This window comes from Siphateles boraxobius, unplaced genomic scaffold (assembly GCF_051911475.1).
Source record: "Siphateles boraxobius isolate OS27281-9 unplaced genomic scaffold, OSU_SipBor_1 19, whole genome shotgun sequence".
NCBI classification, from domain to species: domain Eukaryota; kingdom Metazoa; phylum Chordata; class Actinopteri; order Cypriniformes; family Leuciscidae; genus Siphateles; species Siphateles boraxobius.
The window spans coordinates 23,111,191-23,134,047 of NW_027508799.1; the positions used below are offsets into that span (position 1 = coordinate 23,111,191).

At 35.9% G+C, this 22,857-nt stretch overlaps 2 protein-coding genes across 2 annotated transcripts; both read left to right on the forward strand.

Annotated features, from left to right (window-relative positions):
* Window positions 1–209: 209 nt before the first annotated feature.
* pah (phenylalanine hydroxylase) lies at window positions 210–16,576 on the forward strand. The gene is made up of 13 exons (XM_077234357.1): window positions 210–344; window positions 1,450–1,566; window positions 5,389–5,572; window positions 8,587–8,675; window positions 9,240–9,307; window positions 10,943–11,139; window positions 11,274–11,409; window positions 11,549–11,618; window positions 12,223–12,279; window positions 12,407–12,502; window positions 12,735–12,868; window positions 12,951–13,066; window positions 15,757–16,576. The coding sequence occupies exons 1-13, from the start codon at window positions 300–302 to the stop codon at window positions 15,798–15,800; spliced, it is 1,353 nt and encodes a 450-aa protein (XP_077090472.1). The 5' UTR covers window positions 210–299; the 3' UTR covers window positions 15,801–16,576.
* A 137-nt stretch (window positions 16,577–16,713) lies between these two features.
* On the forward strand, window positions 16,714–22,123 carry th2 (tyrosine hydroxylase 2). The gene is made up of 12 exons (XM_077234358.1): window positions 16,714–17,436; window positions 18,439–18,616; window positions 18,732–18,820; window positions 18,937–19,004; window positions 19,342–19,392; window positions 19,489–19,634; window positions 19,735–19,870; window positions 20,499–20,568; window positions 20,715–20,771; window positions 21,018–21,113; window positions 21,550–21,683; window positions 21,769–22,123. Exons 1-12 carry the CDS (start codon window positions 17,206–17,208, stop codon window positions 21,932–21,934), a joined length of 1,422 nt encoding a protein of 473 aa, XP_077090473.1. The 5' UTR covers window positions 16,714–17,205; the 3' UTR covers window positions 21,935–22,123.
* Window positions 22,124–22,857: the final 734 nt, after the last annotated feature.

Consider the following 22,857-nt stretch of genomic DNA (forward strand, 5'->3'; position numbering starts at 1 on the left):
TCAATTATGTAACTAAAAAAAATATTACATCAAGAATAGAAGAAAAAGGGCAAAGTAATCGTTACGAAATGCTGACTTTGAACTTCATCCTCACCCAAAACTCCCCCTGAAAAGTCTTTCCCACTGGACAGCTTCCAAACATCCCCGCGGTTATGGGCAACTCGTCTCGTGACAGGCACACGGGAGTTCAGGGGGTGTGGTGTCACGTGGTACTTTTAAATCGATGGAGTTTTGGATGGGTTGTACAAAGTTTGCAGAAGCATCTGACAAATCAACATCACCTGAGTACTAAAGCAAGAATGGACGCAGGTCTCAACCGGATGAACGGGGAACTGGAGAGAAAGGTGAACAACTTTCTATTTTTAGATCTTTTCTTCTAAAAGTAGACTATTATTATGATTATGTTGCTGTATTATTTTAAATAATATATTTATTATACCACTTCCCCAACATTAGAGGAAAAACGAAACAAGAATAAAGACATGCTGACTTAGTTGAAGCTTAGAAATGTCAAAGTCAAAGTGTAAATTCTGTGTGGATCTACATTTTGTAAATTACAGTCTTACTCACTTATTATTGTCGGACCTGACTGGAAATTTCTCTCCAGACCACAAAACAAAGGCAAGCGTAGTGTAGCATCCATTGAAAGTCCAGTAGAACAGTAACTACATGTGTTAAAACGGATCAAATTTTAAGCAATCAGAAATATTAATCTGATGCTCTCAAATAAGTCAATAATACATTGTTTTATTTTTATTTTAAGGTATAATTTGGGTGCCTCAGGGTGTATATTGTACTTGAAAGAGTATTATGGATTGAAAGTTATGAAATATCAGAAACATTAGTCAATAATACAGTAATTGCTTTAACGTTTGTTTAATTTAAATTTTTGGTGCCCTGGGGTTTATTTTGTTCTTTAAAGTGTATTATAGCAAAATAGGGGGGAAAGTTATCATATCAATCGACATTTTGATTCCAAGGAATGTGGGTTCACAGGAATGTGAGTGTGACTTTGGTCATGAGTTTTAAAGTCATTCTGCTCATACACACACACACACACACTGCTAGTACTTTTGAAGCAACATTAGGATTATGCAGTGGTTAGTAAGATAATTATACACATAATTCTAAACCTACACAAACACGAAAGTGTGCCTTGAAAGTTAGTTATCAGTAGTTAAGCTGCTAATGTGTAACAAACACTGTTGCATCTTAAAAAAAGAAAGAAATACATTTATACACAAGCAGAGACGGGTCATTCTGTGTCCCTTGGCACTATATAGATTAACTAATGTTCTTTTCAAGGACAAAAGAAAGAAATGTGGATGCTGATCAAATAAAACAAGTGCAAAGCCCTCACAAATGTCATTTTATATCATGGTTCTGCACTCATTTGATGCGTGTTGATGATGAAGAGTGCAACTGTGTCTCGATCTGCTTGTTTAACAGGGCTCTCTGACTTCATCCTACCTGGAAGAACCATTGAACAAATCAGGAGTGGTGTCCTGCATCTTCTCTCTGAAAGAGGAGGTTGGTGCTCTTGTAAAAGCTCTGAAATTATTTGAGGTTAGTATCCTGACACATATGACAAATCTCTCCATTTTCTCTCTCACTCTTTCTCTCGCTTATATACACTTGCATTTATCTAAAGCCAAAACATGAACAGTCAAGGTCAGTGGAATGATAGTGGGACAGAAATGCAAAACACTGAACAGGACTTATTTGTGGTGTGTTAGGCAATACTGTGCACATGATGTACATTCAGCTGGTTAAAGAAGTTTATGACATGCCATCAGTTCATAAAACAGCAAGGAAATGTTGACCTCACAACACCATGATATATTAAAGGACAAATTTGCAGATTTTCAACCAGCTTTGTATTGTTAAAATGATGTTAGTATATGTAGTATAACGTTTTCTTGAGCAGAAAATCACCATATTAGAATGAAGGATCTGAAAGATTATGTGACACTGAAGACTGGAGTAATGATGCTAAAAATTCAGCTTTACCATCACAGAATTATTTAAAAATATATTCAAATAGAAAACAGTCATAATTATTTATTTCACAATATCACTATTTGATTGTATTTTTGATCAAATAAATGTAGATGTAGTGAACTGAAGTTTTGTTTTGTATAATATACTGTACTCCTTAGTATCAGTTCAGAAAATATAAATCTTTACTGGGGTAGTACCCTAAGTTACAATATCTCTGTATATTATTTACCCTTAAATAGTACATATTAGTTCCTCAAAGGTACATATTAGTAACTTTTAGTTTTTGTACCATACTTCCCCAGTGACAGCTCAGTCCCTTTTTTCTGAGAATAAAAAGAGCAATAATAGGCAGAGATCAAGCTTAAGGCCATTGTGAAAGAACATTGTGACCTGTCCACACCGTACTTGTCAAGCACATAGGAAAATCAATATAGGGTTATAATATAGACCCTTTAGGAGTCCAAAAGCTGTACATAAATTTTTGTAGGATAAACACTCAGACACTCATTGATAGGAATCAACAATCAAACTTTGTGTTCAGGTATCACAACATGAACACATGTGGACATGCACACAGTGTTTGTGTCCTGTTAGCATGCCAAGATTCTTTGAATCATCTCCAAAGTCCTTGCCTACTTGTATCAAAGTTTAGTAGACTTTGTTTTTGGATGTTGACTTTTCTTCTGCGTACGTGCAATGAAACTTACTCCCAAGTAGATGGCAGGTTTTATTGACTGAATGTATTTAAATAAATTATAATTACATAAGCATACTGAAAAAAGTCAAACAACAGTGTCATTTCTTTAAAATGCATTTTTAAATTGGTCTAATAGTGGGTCTAAATCTAGTTATACCCTGTTTGTTTTTTTCTAAAAGCGAATAATGCTCTACATAGAAAAAAAAAATTAAATAGTATTTCTCGCTTGACACCAGAGTGTTTATGTACAGGAAATACTGGCTATCTTTTCTGACTGCAGAAATTATTGTGGGTTTTATTCATTGTTCTGGTATTTTTTTTTAAACAACAATATATATTTTAAAAAGACATCACAATAAACATTAAGGTCTTTTGAAGTTGTCTTTATTTATAGTAAGTAGACTAAATTAAATGAACAAAATGTTTTTATTTTATAAATCCTTTATAAATAATTTAGTGTTAAGGTGAAATTAAATTGTAAAATGCCAAAATATTATTATATTGCCATACATTGACATTTTGGCTTATGTCTAAAGAAAATAAATTGGATTATAATTAATCATTTTACTTTATATGAATGTTTTTGTCTTTGGGAAAATTAACATTTATGTTTAATGTTAAATCAAAATGTATATTAATAAAAAATATAATGTGAGAAAAATTAACAAATAAGTTGGTCCAAAGTAATTTTTTGTCAGTGCACACAACATTTAGCATGCCAATACATGCAGTGCTTTCCTGAAACTCTAGAATCCTGAAAGCCTAGAATCTTCTCTGGTACTTTCGTGCAAGTCAATAATGGATATGGGCCAAACTTGCACCCCCTAATGCTGCCATAAAGATAAAAGCTTGGCCTGTGGCTTCTGATTGGTTCTTCTGTACCACCCTACTCCACCCCCTTAAAACACCCCCTACTCCACTCTCAATTTTTGCACACTTTTGACCTATAAGTAAAAGCATTTTCCTGCAGCCCACATTGAAAATGCTGGGGGTGAAAGGGTGCTTTATGAAAGACTAATTGGTTGATTATAGTTGAATAATAATTCTTTTTCGGAATTAACTGTCTAGTTCGAACAACATATCTGACAATTTATTCATAATTAATAATATAATGCTGTGCAGAAGCCCTTAAATTAATACAATACCAATAATACTGTTCATTAATATCATAATATCTTTATATTTTAGATTGTTAGGACAGTATAAAACACAAACCATAACCACAAATAGACTAGCATGTATTATCAACTATTTAATGTGGATCAAATATCAACAGGGTCTTTGTGGCTTTATACATGTAAAAAAACAGAAGGAATACAACAAATGTTCTGACTAACCTGTTGACATGCTGGGCAAAGTTATAATAACTCAGCACTGCAAAAAAATGCCAACCATGCAGAAAAATAATGCCGCTATTCTCTGCTGTTGTGTTTTGTGTGGTAAAGGGTGTAGATTCATATGGACTCAATCAGTACCACATGGAAAGGGAGGGAAAATATTAGAGATGAAAAGGGACCAGAGAGGGTCCAAGGCATTGTAAACCTCATCCGCGGGCCTATGGCAAACAGCAAAGAGTGTCCTCCCTCTGTGTGCATAAAAACACATAAATACAAACACATTTTGGCTTAAACAGTGCAAAAACAACCACAATCCTATTGGCTGAAGAAAGTCATTCCCAGTTGCTGCCAAAATGTGTATTTCACAAAATATGTGTGTGAGTGTGTAAAGTTTTTTTTTTCTGGTAAACTCTACGTTATGGGGACAAAATGTTTCCAATCATTGTCTTTGTGGAGAACTTTTTTGGTCCCCATGAGGTAAACAGCTGATAAATCACACTAAGTGATTTTTTTTTTTGAAAATCTAAAAATGCAAGAAGTTTTCTGTGGTTAGGGAATGGAAAATGCAGTGTGTATATATATAAAACATAATGTCAGTGGAATGTCCCTGTGTGTGTGTGTGTGTGTGTGTGTGTGTGTGTGTGTGTGTGTGTGTGTGTGTGTGTGTGTGTGTGTGTGTGTGTGTGTGTGTGTGTGTGTGTGTGTGTGTGTGTGTGTGTGTGTGTGTGTGTGTGTGTGTGTAATGACATGGGTATTACACTGTAATACAAAATGGCTTTAAAAACATACTAAACAATTTTCTATTAAAAATGTAAACATGCAGAAAGTTTTCTGTGATGAGTAGGTTTAGGGGTAGGGTTAGTGCAGGGGGATAGAATATACAGTTTGTACAGAATTAAAACTGTATGTCATGGAGTGTACCAACATTTGTGTGTGTGTTTGTGCGCGCGCATATGTGTGTGTGTGTGTGTGTGTGTGGTTTAGTACAGTGCAGTTACTGATACATTACAGTAATTTACTAAAATGCCAAGTTAATTATGAAAAGAGAGGACCACACACACTTAATCATGTCATGTGCGTGGTACTTACAAATTTTTGTATTTGTTGCGTTTTCCTTAGATTGACTAGCTTGGAGTGCCACCTAGTGTTTCAACTGTATTTGAAGAAAGACTATACATTTGAATGTGACTAAAAATTTAGGTAAAATGAACTGTCAGATTTTCAAACATCAACAGGAGTAAATATGAAAAAAACTTCCCTTGATTGTAATATAAATTACAGTGAATAAATATTTGATTATATATATATATATATGTTTACATGAAATATTAACATATTGTCTGTATTTTGCAGGAGAAAGGAATTAACCTGACCCACATTGAGTCCCGTCCATCACGCAAGAACAAAGAAGAATATGAGTTCTTCATCAGCGTGGATCAAGCCTCCTGTAAAGCAATGGAAGAAGTTGTTGACAGTCTGCGCGCACAGATCAGTGGCCAAGTTCATGAGCTGTCTCGCAACAAACAGAAAGACACAGGTGAGACACAGTGCAACAGTATGTAGAATAATTCATCGCTCCCAATGAGAAAAAAAAGAAGCTGTTGAGGCATTTTGTAGTCAGAGAGAAACACAACGAGAGAGCAAATGAGGGAGCGAGAATAGAGTAGTATAGATTTAGAAGAACAGAAATAGAACACATGTTGTAATCGCTCATAAATGTCATTGTGCAGATGGATGGCAAAGACCCTTGCTCTCAGCCTCTCTTATGGTTGTTTCCAGAATTACATTAGTTTAGTTTTTGAGGACAAACAGATTCATAGAGATGGACTGAAATGTCTTGTTTCTCTCCAAGAGTCAGTTCAGCAGGGTGGGGTTCAAAGTTCAAAACAAAGACTGACAGACCAACAGACCCATCACAATTTCCCCCTCTATACAATAAGAAAACACAGAGCAGGGACATTTATGAATATTTATGGCCGATGAGGAAAACCAGTCAGGGTTTTCAGTTGTTGGCCTTTTGTTCAGACCGCCTCAGGGGCTCACTGTTGAACTATGTACTGATGGCTGGACCTCCAAAGAGTTTAACTGTCATAAATCTAGACGATACACAGTTCTGGCTGCTGTAGAGCAAGATTTAGCCTCATAGCCTAGACTGGCTCATTCTCCACACAATGCTTTCTGTTTACTACTGTGTCATCCATCTCTGTTAGCATGCCAATGTTAGCGACCAATCGATATTAGCAAGTTCACATATCAACAACTTAGTTAATTAATCTCAATTTAATAAAAACTCATAGAATGGAAACACTATAGATCTCATTGAAACCAAAATCAGGAATTTCAATGGAAGTCTTTGGGGAGTAATTCTGGAGGATTAAAAGAGGAAGACAGCTCAATTTTCTCAAACTTCATCTATACAGAAATGTGTGTTATTTTAAGTGTAAAGGTGTCTAAATTGTCTTTTTAGTAGTGTTCTAGGTGGATAAATGTTACTCACATGATTCCAATGAATGAAATTTGGGGATAGTTACGAATAATCAGTAATTTAAACTCTTCTTACATTAGCATGTATAATATTTTAGTCTTGTGCAATGCCTTGCCCCATAGACTTCCATTGTAAGCGCATTACTATACCCTTATGAAAAGAAGTGCACTTACTTTGTAACAAAGTCAAGAGTCAAATTTTTACTGTTAGATTTTAAATCATGTTTTAATAACCTTTTGTTGTGTACTTAGAAGTACACTTATTTTGATGTTGACATACTAAAGCAAATGTAAATTACTTGATTATAATTTTAACCATAGTTTGTTATTTGATCTTACATTTAAAGTTAATATATTTTAAAGGACTGTGCAACTTTATTACAACTGTGATTAACGGTAACACCTTACAATAAGGTTTTATTTGTTAACATTAGTTAATGTATTAACAATGAGCAATACATTTGTAACTGTATTTGTTTATCTTTGTTAAGGTTAGTTAATAAATACAGCTGCTCATTGTTTGTTAGTGTTACTTCACAGTGCATGAACTAATGTTTTGATTTTAATAATGTATTAGTAAATGTTAAAGCAATAACAAAGATTAATAAATGCTGTAGATGTGCAGTTCATTATTAGTTCATGTTAACTAATATCTAAAGTTAAGTAATGAAACCTTATTGTAAAGTGTAACTGTAATAACAGATATATTTAAATACATGACATACAAGTTTCAGTAGAAATGACAGTAAATTGTAATTTAGTTTACCATAAATGCCTGTCATTACATTCAGGAGTACACTTCAACCATATTTAAAAGAAAATAGGTAATGAATGATGATATTACAATTAACTAAATTTAAACTATAATACATTACATATAATACATACAGTTTTTTACAATCGCTATGACAATTTTTTCAATACTTTTAACAAATTTCCTAAACTTTTAACACAGTTAGCATCGTTCTGTGTAAGCTATACTATTAACACTATTCTTGTTGCTTTAACACAAAATCCATGCAATTAACACAAATTTAAAATGCTTGAACTTCTTTTACACACAAGCTCAAACAAGACCAAAACAATGGATTTTTACTGGCAAATTTACCAATGCTATAACACTGTATGTCAGAAAAGAAAACACCATGTTCTAAACCTAACCCAGGCTAAAGTCAAGGTAAACAGCTGTTTATATTGTGAATTGAAACACAAATATATCCCCTGTATTTTATTCTATTGTTACTGAGAAACAGCTGATTGAATTATGCAAATATATAAATGTATTTTTCTTTATTTTCTTTATTTCAGCAATTCTGTGTCTGTCTTCGTTTTTTCATTACAGTAAACGTACATTCTATAAAGCACTCTGAGATGGGTCTTCTTTATTGAATTCCTGCAGCAAAAGACCTAAACCCAACAAAACAAAAATGTAGAGAGGCTTCAAAAGAAACTGCAGTGCAAAACACATTCTATGATCAATACAATATACTGTCTGTTGTATACGGGCATACCTGACACATATAAAATAATGCAGTTTCTGTAATTCCATCTGATGTTAGTGTTTTTATGGCATTGTGCTATGATTGACTAAATCTTCCTGTTGGAGGAGAACATATGTTAGTGTTTTGAAAAATTATTTGATTTTGAGACATGTTTGCAGTGTTTTGGTAGACATAGTGTATTGTTGCTATTGTATTATTGTATTTTGAAAATTAGTGTTGGAGTTTAGTTGAGCATGAAATTAACTGTTTTGCCAATTGTGTGTTGTAGGTGTGTTGGTGCGTTAAGAGTTTAGGAAATTTGTTAAAAGTATTGAAAAAAATTGTCACAGCGATTGTAAAAAACTGTAATACAATTTATTTAATTGCTACTAGTATTCAATTAAGTGTCCAAAAACATTACATTCAGTTCGCACTTACAAGTAAAAGTATATTATTTCCATTTAAATCCTTATTTATAATGTGCTAAAGTGTGCTCCTTTTTCACAAGGGTGCTTTCAATAGAACTTAACTCGCATTGAATATTCCTTTAATTAACACTCTTCTTTTTTACCCCTCTCATCTAAAGTTCCATGGTTCCCCAATGTCATCCAGGACGTGGACCGCTTTGCCAATCAGATTCTCAGTTATGGGTCCGAGCTGGATGCAGACCATCCTGTAAGACACCGTGTGTGTGTGTGTGTGTGTGTGTGTGTGTGTGTGTGTGTGTGTGTGTGTGTGTGTGTGTGTGTGTGTGTGTGTGTGTGTGTGTGTGTGTGTGTGTGTGTGTTGTGTGTGTGTGTGTTGTCTGTTTTTGAAGTGACTGTCTGTATGATCAGAGAGAGGAGCGAAAGTGACGTGAGAGGAACGTCTTCAGTTTTATTTCAAACACATGCGTGTGTGGGTGTATTTTTGTTGAAACGTAGTTGGTCCATGCAACGCTAAAAACCCACAGTCAGGATCTGCATCACTCTCTATTCTAATGGAAACGGACGGGGGCCCTCAAATTGATGTCATCGCTTTAATTGAGCCCCTGTAATTATAAATAATTGCCCCTTTCCAGCCGTCATTAAACTGAAATGCATTCATCATGAGCAGCAAACACTCTACAAAGGCTTCATTTGAATGAGTCTTCTGCATCAGACTGAGTAATACTGTCACAGGCTACTGAGAGATCAGACCTAGCCATAGATCTACTTTGTGATCCCAGATCACACACCCTAACGTCGCTCTCATTCACAGGGCTTTACGGACCCTGTGTACCGTGCCAGGAGGAAGGAATTTGCTGACATTGCCTACAACTACAGACAGTAACTATTGCCCTCACTATTCTTTCTTTCTCCCCCACTTTCCCATTGGCTACAGGGATTGTCCCCAGCGCTAGCACTTTCCCTGTTGTTTTGTTGTGCTTTCTATGGAAAATTACTCCTACTGCCTAACAAAAGGGCTAAATTACAGGGTCCCAGCACAGTCCTGAGCGCCGGGAGCTTTGTCATCATAATTGAGATGCATTATTCACACGGCCACTACAAAGGGCAAGAGCGTTGAATGCTACGCCCCCTGAGGAAGCTCACATTTACATACACGCACCATCAATAATAACACCACTCATCACTCCTAAACTTATTCTCACACAGATATGACGTGCAAGCTCATGTATGCTTAGTGTTGACGTACCCTGACATTTGTGCCTATTTCAGTTACTTACATTTTAAAGGCTAAAATCTGATTACACGGTATTAAGCACAAACTGTGCTACTATAATATGTGAGCAACACTTGTTTGTTTGTTTAGTTAGCTACACCCCTGTTTTAGTGCTATTTTGGTATAAAAATACAACGGAACCCAACAAACATTTGGAATTTTAAAGGGACAGTTCACCCAAAAATTACAATTCATGTCGCGTCAAGTCAAGTCACATTTAGTTATATAGCGCATTTTACAGTTCAGATTGTTTCAAAGCAGCTTTACAGTGATAACAGGAAAATAATGCAACAAAGTTTATTTTGGCTGCACAGCAGCTCTAGAAGAAAATAGTGTCATTGCCCAGCTTAAGTAAGTTCAGTGTTGATTCATTTCTGTTGTAAAAACATATACTCATAATACTTTACAATAAGGTTCATTAGTTCAAATTAACTACCTTGGTTAACATGTACTGAGAATGAACAATACTTCTACACTATTTATTAATCTTTGTCAATATTTATTTAAATATTTACTAATACATTATTAAAATCAAAGGTTGTATTTGTTAACATTAGTTAATCCACTGTGAACTAACATGAACAAACAATGAACGGCTGGATTTTTATTAACTAACATTAACAAAGATTAATAAATACTATAACAAATGTATTGCTCATTCTGAGTTCATGTTAGTTAATATACTAACTAATGTTAACAAATGAACCTTATTGTAAAGTTTTACCAAATCATTAGTTATTAATTTAGTTCATATATCTATACAGCAGATCTGGAGAAAACAGTGATGTCATCATCCAACTCAGTTCAGTTCACATACAATGGTGTCAATGCAGGCAGATCAGTAATATTGTTGAATATTGTCATTATTTACTCACCGTCATGTTGTCCCAAACATATATGAGTTCCTTTATTCAGGGGAACATAAAAGATGTATGTGTTTATACAATGTCATTAGGTCCAAAGCAACAAAATACTAAGACATTTTTCGTTTCAGGTTTAGAGGGATGATGTCAGAATGATGGACAGAACTTTCATTTTTGGGTTTTGGGATGGATAAAACTTTATAAGTGTTTTTGTATTATAAAACGAAATATCTTAGTTTAAAAAATACAGCACAAACATGCTTTTCAAGCAAAGCAAAGTTTGTTAGGTTTTAAATAAAACTATAGATACAGTTCCGACAAAAGTATTTGAACACATTGTGTCCTAAACATGAGCTAAGCATCTCTCTCCTCTGTTAGTGGACAGATCATTCCACAAGTTGAATACACGGCTGAAGAGAAGGCCACATGGGGGATGGTTTTTAGAGAGCTGAAGACTCTGTACCCAACACATGCCTGCCGTGAACACAACCGTGTTTTTCCACTGCTGGAGAAGTACTGCGGGTACCGTGAGGACAACATCCCACAACTAGAGGACATCTCACGCTACCTGCAGTGTAAGATCATCTTACAGTAGAGCTGCCTTGAGGTCATTCAATCAGCTAGAGGGGATGCAAAAATCAGTGTGTAAAATAAAATCAAATAGTATTAACTGTACTCTACATATCTTACCCTTTGTTGATTTCTTCAGCATCGACTGGTTTCCGGCTGCGTCCCGTGGCCGGTCTCCTCTCCTCACGTGACTTCTTAGCTGGTCTCGCCTTCCGAGTGTTTCATTCCACCCAGTACATTCGCCATAGCTCCAAACCCATGTACACACCTGAACCGTGAGTATACATACCAAGAAGCTGTTACAAATCTCTATCTGTGAAATAAATGTCACAAATATATTTCATAATTGTGAAAAGTGATCATGGGAAATACCGGAAATAATACAGTGGCTAAAATATGTATTTATTTCCTTAGGGACATCTGTCATGAGCTGCTGGGTCATGTCCCACTGTTTGCTGACCCAGGTTTTGCACAGTTCTCACAGGTTTGATATCATTACATGCTCTAATGAAACTGTATAATAATGTAATACAAGTTGCCATGTATCAATTGCCATGGTTTTTGATTTGCTCTCATGTGTTACACCTGTATCTTGTTAATTTTATAATTTAGTCCCTAGTATGTCCCTGTGTTTATTTAACCCTGTGTTTCTTTCAGTGTTTATCAGATCTCGTCAATGTATAGATGTAGTTCTGTTTCCCCTGTTTTTATTTTGATTAAAGAAAGCTTCAAATAGAATCAGCTCTTTTATTTCCGTCTTTTACAACCCCTTGCTGACAATAATATCAATTACCTAAATTTATTAAGTGAATTTATTATATCGCCTACTGACATATGTTGTAACATACTCTTGACCAACAGTATTGTACATTTCTATATAAGAGTAAATAGTAACTGTTTTGTTACACAACTCTGGCTCTTCTGAGTTTACATTTTTATATTTTTATTCTGTGACAGAAATAAGCTTCCGTAGAATTAGGCCTGTTAGCTTCGTATAAAATATCTGCTTGATACTTTATAATTTAAATGTGCATTTTATCAGTGTCATGACTCATGATATCTAAATGTGATGTTTTCGGTCTGATCAGGAAATCGGAATTGCTTCTTTGGGCGCCCCTGATGAGTTCATAGAGAAGTTGGCCACAGTAAGCATTAAAAATAATTATTTTCCACATTTTAACTGAGGTCAAGTTATAAGACCACACATTACATTTGTCTCCCTCAAAAAGGACTGCATTATTATAAAATGTTTTTTATTATTATTATTTGTAGGTCTACTGGTTCACTGTGGAATTTGGTCTGTGCAAGCAAGGAAATGAAGTCAAGGCTTACGGTGCAGGTCTGCTCTCATCTTTTGGCGAACTGAAGGTGCTTATGTGGTGCCTTTCTACTTCTTTCTGGTTCATGCCCTGTGCTCTAATAGAGTCTAACTTAACAATGTAAACTAGGTTATCGCTGTGAGCTTTTAGAGAATGTTTAAAAAAAAAAAATGTATGGTATGACTAGGGGAGCGATACACAGAAACATGACACCGATGCACAAAAATGTAGCCATAGTGGAGATCAGACTGAAATTTAGATGTTATTCTACTGTCTTGCAGTACTGTTTAACAGACAAGCCCAAACTTCAGCCCTTCGATCCAGAGAAGACCTCCCTGCAGAAGTATCCCATTACAGAGTTCCAGCCAGTTTACTTTGTGGCTGAAAGTTTCGAGGACGCCAAAGAAAAAGTCAGGTAAAGTGACTGCAATTAAATCAACAAAATCTGTCTTTCTCTCTTCTTTTTACAGTTATCTATGTGCATTTATTTATTACAGGAAATTTGCTGCCACCATTCCCAGACCTTTCACTGTGCACTACAATCCCTACACACAGAGCATTGAGGTATTGGACAATGCACAGCAGCTGAAGGACCTGGCTGACAGCATCAGTGGTGCGTCTTCAGTATTATGTATCTCTTAAACTGTGTTCTCCCCATATTTATACAAGAAGGAATAAAGTAAAATCAGGATCTTCAGTTGAAATTCTGTACGGAATTTAAATAAGAATGAGCAGAGTTGGGGATGGGATTCTACTAAAAAAATTTAAAGTACACTGTAAAAATGTATTATCAGAAATTGTAAATAAGAAACTAACCGGTACAATTAAAGTAAAAAAAAAAAAATCTATTTAGTATTAAAGTCCCTGTAAAGTCAAAATTAAGAATGTGTTCTGAGTTTGTCACACCAAAGAATAATATGTTAAAAATGTGTTAAATCTTGAAAAAATTAGCAGTAGTCTCTGCTCTCAAAACGCTGGGGGCGCTGTCTGCGCTGAAACCACGCCCACTCGCGGGAAAGCTGCCGTCGCCACACTCAACTGTCACTCACCGCTAATGACCTTATACACCAGAGAAACAAGGGCGCCACCATCTTTAGAATATTGTCTCTGAACTTTCGTTTTTATGGTCGCTCTGTATATTTCTATGGCATTGCTGTCTAGGAGTAATTAGCTTTTGAAGTGCATTTACTTCATGTAAAGTTAACAAAAGTTATCATGAGGATTGTAATGTTTAGAGCAGATGTCTTAACAAATGTCAGTAGACAGGGAAGATTTTAAAACAAGCCATTCATTTATAAATACGCAGAATCGCTGTGAAAATACACACCGGAAGACAAAAGACAACGAGTGCAGCGCTGAAAAGGGGCGTGGCTACATAAGGTCTATAGCCGGAATGGATGCTCGCACGGTGGCACTGTCGATGATGGCACCAGTTGTCGACGCGACGGGAGGATGAAGGCCGAGGCGGGAGATAGTCGGTTCGACCCCATTCACCAGTAACAGCGGATTATCAGTGAATCCCAGTTGTCTCCAACGAAAGTTTATAAAACTATCCCGTGTAAAATTATCACAATAAAGGCGGGTTTTGGCGGTGATCCTCAGCTGTCCATCAAGGTGGCTCTTCACAAAATTAATCCACCTCTTCTTGATGTGATCGTTTTTAGGAAATTTAAATAAGGACACCGACCTGTTTTGTACGTGATCGCATCCAGGTAGTGAATGGGAGTCTATGGAGCTAGACGGCTAAATTTGTCTGTTTCATCCGATTGCCGCTAAAGAAATCTCAGATTTGATTGTAGGTTTTGCAAGTTCAACATGGTTTATAGGTCGAAAGTTGAATGAACGAGTACTTATGTCCTTTCGATTTCTTACAGGTTGAGTTGTTGTTGCTCATTACACGCTAGCATTCTGCTAATGAATGCTGATTGGTCAGTGAAGGACTGATTACGACCAGAGATACCACTTGATGGCATCGTGGCATCCGAAGCGGGACCAGAATGTGTGTGTGTATTTTCGGCGTGATGTTTAAAAACAACAAAACAAAAACTCTTCTAGCACGTGTATTTATCTGTCAGCTGTGTTGTCGATGCCTCGAGAGAAAAGAAAGTGCAGAGCTCGAAAGCACCAAAGTGACTGAAGGATTGCCGTAAAGCAGTATCTCTGGTGGTACGATGTGTATGACGTCATTGACATTTTAAAATACTTTTTAAAGCAAATAAGTGACTCTAAAAAATCTAACACCCAGCAATGAGTAATTTCTTTGCATCTCCTTTCGAATACAACATTCAAATTACTAGACAAAAAATTATATCCTGATAAAAGTGGATTTTGAGGGGTATAGCTCCATAGACCTCCATTCATTCTGCACTCGTCCTTTGAGCGCCCTCATATGGAGCCAGAGTGGAACTGCAACCAGTTCAGAAGCCAAGTTCTCACCATATTAGACATTCTCTGACTGTAGTAACTTACAGTAACTCGCGATTAGGGGTGGGGTCAGCCTCAGTGGCTCCAGTTCGTCATCAAGTAGGGGCGTGTCTAGGAGCTCAGGGGCTCCAGTGCGTCATCGAGCCCCGTTTTAGCCCCGCCCAAAATATCCAAAACACAGCAATGGTGAAAACGGTCTAACTCCACAATTCAGTACTTCACAGTTCACAGTCTTTTTCATATGTTATAGCAGTACATTTCTAGCATTTATAATGAGTTTAGATTTTTTTTTAGAATTGCCTTTACAGGGACTTTAAGTCAAACTGAATACATTAGTTAACATCCACAAAGCATTTTTAAGGGTCCGATCAGCACTCACTGTAAAAAAAAAACTAAACTTAATTTAATGTGTTTATCCAATTGATTTGTCCAATGTATTTGACTTGAGAAAAAAAAAGTTATCTCCACTTTTGGAAGTAAAAACTCAAAAAAGCCCATTAAAAAAAAAAAAGATTAATGAGTTGAGATTTTTTACTGAGCTGTAAAAAATGTATTGCATTATTACATAACATCTTCGTTTTGAAACATTTAGCTTGTCACGATAATGTCTACTCATTTTTAGAGTTTTAACTTAATTTTCTTCACCCATAGTGAAATTCAAATTGGTTAAAAGTGCAAGGAACACCACATATAAACACAGCAATACCCCCCCCCCCCCCTTTTTTTAAAAAGTGTTTATCTTATGATGGGTGTCTAGAGCAAGTCTTTTTTGCACAGTTTTTGTTGTTCATATAACTAGCAGATTTTTTTGCAGCCTTATTTGTTATGTTAATATGTGCACGTTTGAATTTTATCCACAAAATCTTTTTTTTTTTTTAGGTGAAATCTCAATCCTCTGCAATGCTCTACGGAAGATGGAGTGAAACGATGGGGAGTAAAGAAGAAATGCTGGAAAATCAAAGAAGCTTCATAAGCATCATCTATATATTGCTTTTTAGGCTCATCTAACATCTCTTCTATAGGCTATATAGTTTTGCTAATCAAGCTGTGACAGAGAAAGCATGCTATTGAATATTAATTTAGTAATTACGTATTGCATGTAGACAATATTTATAGCCTAATTTTTGTAGTCGAAATATATAGGCACCACGTATTTATCTGTCAGATAACGAAATAACATGAAACATGTAGGCTAAAACAAATCGCATGTAAATACCAAAAAGCTTCGGGCATTCTGGGCGCGCATCTCGCAATATATGCTATTTGTTATTTTATATATGATACATTACTATGTTGACCATTTTGCAACATTGGTAGATTAATCGTAGGCTACAGAAATACAGATTGCCTACCGTCCAGCATTTGCTTCAGCTGTTGATTCTTGTTGTCGCACAATGTTTCTGTAATTTTTCCAAATCCGCAACCAATGAATCACAGGATCAAAGGCTTGTTGAAACTGTGTTGAGCCAATGCATTTTGGCGGGACGAATTAGCGGGAGTGCTTTTAATTTTACATGCGTTCATATGTTTTATTAAACCAAAGCTTAATAATTTGCAGTTTCGCTTGACTGTGACGCAATTCAGCATACTGCATTTATCATTTATCTGTGACTTAAATGTTATGCATGCATTGTCACGTGTATTTAAAAAAAAGAAAAGTTATGTTGTTATTATTAATAAATATTATATCTTTCTTTTATTATTGTTATTATTATTTATATTATTAAGTTGGGCTACTACACAAGCCTACTACTAGGCTACTACTATTACTACTGATTTTGTATAATAATTTATTATGGAGGTCTATAATAATTAGTTATTATTCGTATTATTATTTATAGCATTAACACGTGAATGAATAGCATACGCACAGCAGAAGTCCATTTCAGTACCTTGGAGAGCAGCACTGATCGCCATGCCCCAATTTTGCATCATTTAGGACCCTAAAAACAAAATATATTTATATATTTCCAATAAAGACCCATTTAGTTCTGACCTTGCACAAAATAGCGTTTAGTTTATGCAATTTGTCGCTTTTGGCTGTGAATCACCTGCAAATGTCACGTGTCACGGCTCTTAGCCTATTTGGTGCCCGTCCAATAAAATATAAATTCATGACGCATCTCAGCATAAAATCAGACGTGTAGCCTTTTTGCGCAACACATTTACATAAAGTCCCGCACGATATAAATCGCAAGGCTGTGGCCCCACAGTGAACATTGAGTTTTCTCCGCATTTGGGTAGATTTGAACTCATTTAGTGTCAACACAACGGTTAATTGGATATATTTATTTTAGATATAGTGGTCAGTTGTTCACCTAAGAATCGATGAGGACGGACAGTATAGTGCAGAATATCCCGCTGGGCGGCAGAAAGCGCAGTCTGATCGAGGACGCGCGGCGCGACAGAGAGAGCGGCTCGTCATCTCCGGGCCCGTCGCGCTGCGGGGACAGCTTCGTGTTTGAGGAGGACAAGAGCGGCAAAGTCACCCTCAACCTTCTCTTTGCTCTCAAAAATGAGAAAAACTCAGGCTTTTTCAAGGCTGGCAAAGTCTTTGAGGTACGTTTGCTACTTTTACTTAGTTGTTTTTGGCAACACATACGCAAAAAAAAAAAAAAAAAATTGTTTCACCGCCTGTAACGATTTTCCACATTGTGTGTCCTAAACTTATAGGTATTTAGTTTAATATTCCATACTATAATATTCACAGTTTTTTTTTTTTTTTTTTGCAAATAACGAAGTTTCAAAATCAAACTAATGTCAAAAACAAAACCGGTTCATTTTACGTTCATTGTACAGTGTAATTACACAAATTAGTAGGCCTAGCTACTGAGTAATACTGATTAACTTGTACTACTTATAGTATAGTGTTAAGGTTTGGGTGTGGTTTAGGGTTAGTTACTTTAATTATGCAATTTTACTGTTATTACTAGTAAGTAGCCTACATGTAACACGTGGACACTCTTAAAAATAAAGGCTCTGTGGCTCCGTGAAGAATCTTCAACATCTATGGAAATTTTCCATTGCACAAAAGGTTCTTTATAGTAAAAAAAAAAAAAAAGTTCTTTAGATTTTTAAGTGTTCTTCCCACTAAGAAAAAAATAGTTATTTTAAGAACTGTTCACTGAAATGTCCATGGGGAAACCAAAATGGTTCTTATAAAGCAACACTGGAAAAACCCACCTTTGTGCGACCTTTATTTTTAATAGTGCAACTGTCACCTTAAAATAAAATATTACCTAACACCAATAGAAAACATGAACATTTCAAGTTCTGTGCATGGATTTATGGTGGTAATCAAACATAATGTTCTACTCCATAATTATACCATCCCCATTTACCACCACCCCACATTAATTTTAATTCAAAATGGCAAGCAAAAACAAAAACTGGAAACAAACACATAAAACAAAACAGGTTAAGGGCTCTACAAACATAACAGACATGTTCAACTTTGTGAGTCCTGAAGCCGTACACTGGAAAGTGTTACACAAGTGTTACAGCTGATATTTTTAGTGTTTATTCATATTACAAATGTTGTGTCTGGTTTTTACAACTTAGACTTTCGAAGCCAAGCTCCTTCATCTGGAGAGTCGGCCGAGCAGGAAGGCGAAGAAGGGCACTGGAGAGGATCTGGAGTTCTTCATGAGATGTGAAGTGCACTGCTCCGACACTGACATTTTCATCAACTCCTTAAAAAGAGTTGCTGATGAAGTGCGAATAGTGCAAGAAGAAAAAAGTAGGGGATTTAGCTATTCTACATTGCATATGACTCCAGAAGAAATTTATTTTCAATAATAAAAAATAAAAAAATAATATTATTTTATAATGTCAATTTTATTTTGATCCTATAGTTCCCTGGTTTCCAAAGAAGATTTCTGACCTGGACAAATGCAATCATCTGATAACAAAATATGACCCTGATCTGGACCAGGAGCATCCTGTAAGTGAACAACAGTGATGCTGTTTTTAAAGCAGGACATTATTTGTGATCAGGATTTTACAATCCTTCTGTTTATGCATTATTCCAATAAACTGTAATACTATTGTATTATTCAGGGATTCAGCGATCCAGAATACAGAAAACGAAGAGAATTAATTTCTGCACTGGCTTTCAACTATAAGCAGTAAGTAATACGATTTTTCTTTTATCTGAAAATAATAATAGCAATAATAATTAAATGTATTAAATTAAATTAAATGTATGAAATAAAAATGTATTAATGTATAATTTAAATAATGTATACATTACTGTAAATATCAATTAATAACTAATTATTATTACTATTATTATAAAATGTACGTTGTGCTAACTAATCATAGATTATTTTACTCAACAAAGAAAGAAAAAAAGAAAAAAAAAAATATATATATGTGTGTGTAATTAATGCATGAACTTCAATCATCAACTAAGTAAATATATTATAGGAAGAAGAAAAAAAGATCTTTCTTTTGTCATTGTAGTGGTGACCCTTTACCTGTAGTGGTTTACACTCCAGAAGAGATTGCAACTTGGTAGGTTTTCCTATTATGAAGTTTGATTGCAGTCATTACTTCTTTAAATCTATGTACGACTGCATGATTCTAAGAGCACTTTTTGTGATGAGGCAGGAGGGAGGTCTACAGGACTCTGAGCAGTCTGTACCCCAGTCATGCCTGCGGACAGTTTCTAGAAGCCCTGGGCCAACTGGAGAGCGAATGTTTGTATGGGGAAGAGAAGATCCCTCAGCTCGGAGAGGTGTCTGCTTTTCTCAAAGGTAAACAGACCTGCTTATTTAATTTCTGTGTGCAAAAAGTTCAAACTGCGATTTACATTGATTTGAACCATGTTCTGTGTCTGTGTGTGCTTTTGTTTAGAGAGGACAGGGTTTCAGTTGCGGCCAGTGGCAGGGCTGCTCTCTGCTCGGGACTTCCTAGCCAGTCTAGCTTTCCGGGTGTTCCAGTGCACCCAGTACATTCGTCACCCTTCAGCTCCCATGCATTCCCCTGAACCGTACGTACAGTGACGCATTTTGCAAAACATTTTAAAGGAGTCCTATTATGCTTTTTTTACTTTTGAACTCTCTTTACTGTGTAATGTTGCTGTCCGAGCATGTAAAATGTCTGCAAAGTTAAAAAGCACAAAGACCACTCTAATAAGAGTTATTCTCTATATCAGTAAGCAATGTTTCTGAACTCCCTGAAACGCCTCGATTGTAGTGTTGAGTGTTCTTCCAGAACGTACACGTCACAATATTCCTCATTTAAATAATTCCCGGCAAAAGCATACACAGAAAAAAAGGGAAGAGGCCTGGTTGAGTTTTGAAACATGCAGTTATGGTAAGGGCCATGACATTCCTGAAACACTCTCAGCGGTTGACCAATCACAACACACTGATCCAACCGACCAATCAGAACACATTGTGCTTTTTGGAAGGAGGGTCTTCATAAACACCTGAACTAAACAGGGTGTTACTGACAGACTGAGAAGAGAGGTGTAGGCTACAATGTATACTTTGAGAAAAATTATGTTTTTTAAACATTCAAGCATTAAAAACTTTTCTAGTAGACCCCAAAAACAAAATCAAGACTTTGAATGTACACTATTGATATTTTAAATAACTCAATTTGAATGTCAACAGTGACTGCTGCCATGAGCTACTTGGACATATCCCTATGCTGGCAGACAACGAATTTGCTCAGTTTTCACAGGTAATGAAAATGTCCATAACAAACAATTTATTCAAAATAGATTAATTCATTTAAGTTAATTTATTACAGAAAGGCCTTATTTGAATCTCCAACCTCTTAATACCGAATAACAATTTGTATTTGACACTGACTATTTTACCCTGCAGGAGATTGGCCTTGCCTCACTTGGAGCATCAGATGAGGATATTGAGAAACTGTCCACTGTGAGTACATGGAAATATTCAGTGGGAGAATACTTTGAAGAATAATGTATTAAAGCAAGTCTTTAGTGCCCCCTTGTGTTGCTTCATTCAAATGACAAATTCAAGAACTGATTAAAAGGCCATTATCTATACATATTCTGTCCTTGAAGGAAATCTCAAAGCCAGCCATTTATATTAACCATTTTATATGAGAATCTTATAAAACTTTTTATCAAAAGTCTAAATTTCTCTAAATTTCGCACACAGCTGTACTGGTTTACAGTGGAGTTTGGCCTCTGCAAGCAAAACGGAACAGTGAAGGCCTATGGGGCTGGACTTCTGTCCTCCTATGGAGAACTTTTGGTAAGACAATTTATTTATTTGTTTCTTTGCTTGCTCGTTTGTATGTTTACTCTTGATGCACTCATTACGACCCTGACTTGCAAAACCACTATATCCAGTCTTTTATGTTTACCAGAACACAGTGAAAAAAGTAATATTGTGAAATATTATTGCAGTTATCAAAGTAACTTTTCAGTTCTAATATATTTCAAAGTGTAATTTATTCCTGGCAGTTTTTCCAGCATCACTACTCCACCCTTCAATTACTCTAATATGCTGATTTGGTGCACAAAAAACAGTTGTTATTATTATTATCAATGTTGACAGCCGTGCTGCTTAATGTTTTTGTGGAAAACCATGATACATTTTTTTCAGGATTCTTTGATGAATAGAAAGATTAAAAGAACAGCATTTTTTTTTGAAAATTAAACGGATAATGAATTGTGTCTTTTACCAGTACGCCCTTTCTAATGAGCCCCAATATAAGTCATTCAACCCAGCTGAGACTGCAGTCCAACCATACCAGGACCAGTCATATCAGCCTGTTTACTTCGTGTCCGAGAGCTTTGAGGATGCCAAACACAAGCTGAGGTGGGTGTTTGTTTGTTTTTCAGATGATCTGTAGATCTCTTCATGGAGGTTATCATTACTGACTGCTATTGCTGTCGTTCCACAGGCAATATTCATCTACAATACAGAAGCCCTTTTGCATTAGATATGATCCCTACACTTGCAGTATGGAGGTCCTGGATGAGCCTTCTAAGATCCAGAATGCTTTAGGGCAGATGAGGGATGACCTGAAGATATTACATAAAGCCTTGGAGAGGCTGGGACAGAAATAAACCAGAGTGGGTGTTCTATCACCAACAACAACTAGGAAACCCCTTCTTTATGAATATGAATACTGCAGATTTTATTGTATATGAGTCAATGAGTCCCGGAGTTTAAATGTGTGTATGCGGGTATATGTGTCAGTGTCACCTTGTTATTATGTATGTAATGGACAGTTTGGTTTACAAAAACAATAAATATATTTATTTTGACTACTTCTACAGTAGTGTAATGTGAATATGCAATGTTTGGACAAGACACCTCACAGAGTCCCTTCATCCTGAATTCTGTAGAAACTGAATTCTGAAGTCTGGTATTATAAAAAGGCAGACAACAGACATGGCTGCCAAAGGAAGTACGAGTCTGTGCTCACTGTGACACTAGTGAGGTTGAGACAGAGACATGCTTTATCCTTCACTGTGGTAAATTTAAAGAGGTGAGAGAGAAATGCTCTGACAAACTGTCAAACCTCATGCCACAGTTTTCCAGTTCAGTAAAAACAGATCAAATGCAGATGTTACTAGGGGAAAGACAGTTACTCATCACTTTCCACAAAATTCATCTTTCACAGCTGCACACCGTCTGAAACCATTACTTTAATGAATAATACAGCAAACCCCCTCTCTCAAAAGGCAAAATATGTGTTAGAGACTGGATAACCCCCAAAGAGCAACTAACACCCATGCACGAAAGCCATTTATGACCAAAAGAAATGTGAAAGAGCTAACTCTCACTCACTCTCACATTTTCCTATTTAAACAAACATCATGCTTATAAAAACCTATTTAAAAAAAATCCTCGTCCCCATTCATTCATGGAAAACCTTTTGTAAAGGAACATGCATATCTCCAGGACATTGTGTGTATTATTATTACTGTATTATATGTATTTTGTTGTGTGTACATAATAGCATGTATTGTCTTGTTATATTAAT

Coding starts and splice junctions, on each gene's coding strand:
- th2 (XM_077234358.1), top strand. CDS start 17,206: ATGAGGACGGACAGTATAGTGCAGAATATCCCGCTGGGCGGCAGAAAG. Junction 18,617..18,731: donor AATAGTGCAAGAAGAAAAAA/GTAGGGGATTTA, acceptor TTGATCCTATAG/TTCCCTGGTTTCCAAAGAAG. Junction 19,635..19,734: donor GGTGTCTGCTTTTCTCAAAG/GTAAACAGACCT, acceptor GCTTTTGTTTAG/AGAGGACAGGGTTTCAGTTG.
- pah (XM_077234357.1), top strand. CDS start 300: ATGGACGCAGGTCTCAACCGGATGAACGGGGAACTGGAGAGAAAG. Junction 1,567..5,388: donor AAGCTCTGAAATTATTTGAG/GTTAGTATCCTG, acceptor TGTATTTTGCAG/GAGAAAGGAATTAACCTGAC. Junction 12,280..12,406: donor TCATAGAGAAGTTGGCCACA/GTAAGCATTAAA, acceptor TATTATTTGTAG/GTCTACTGGTTCACTGTGGA.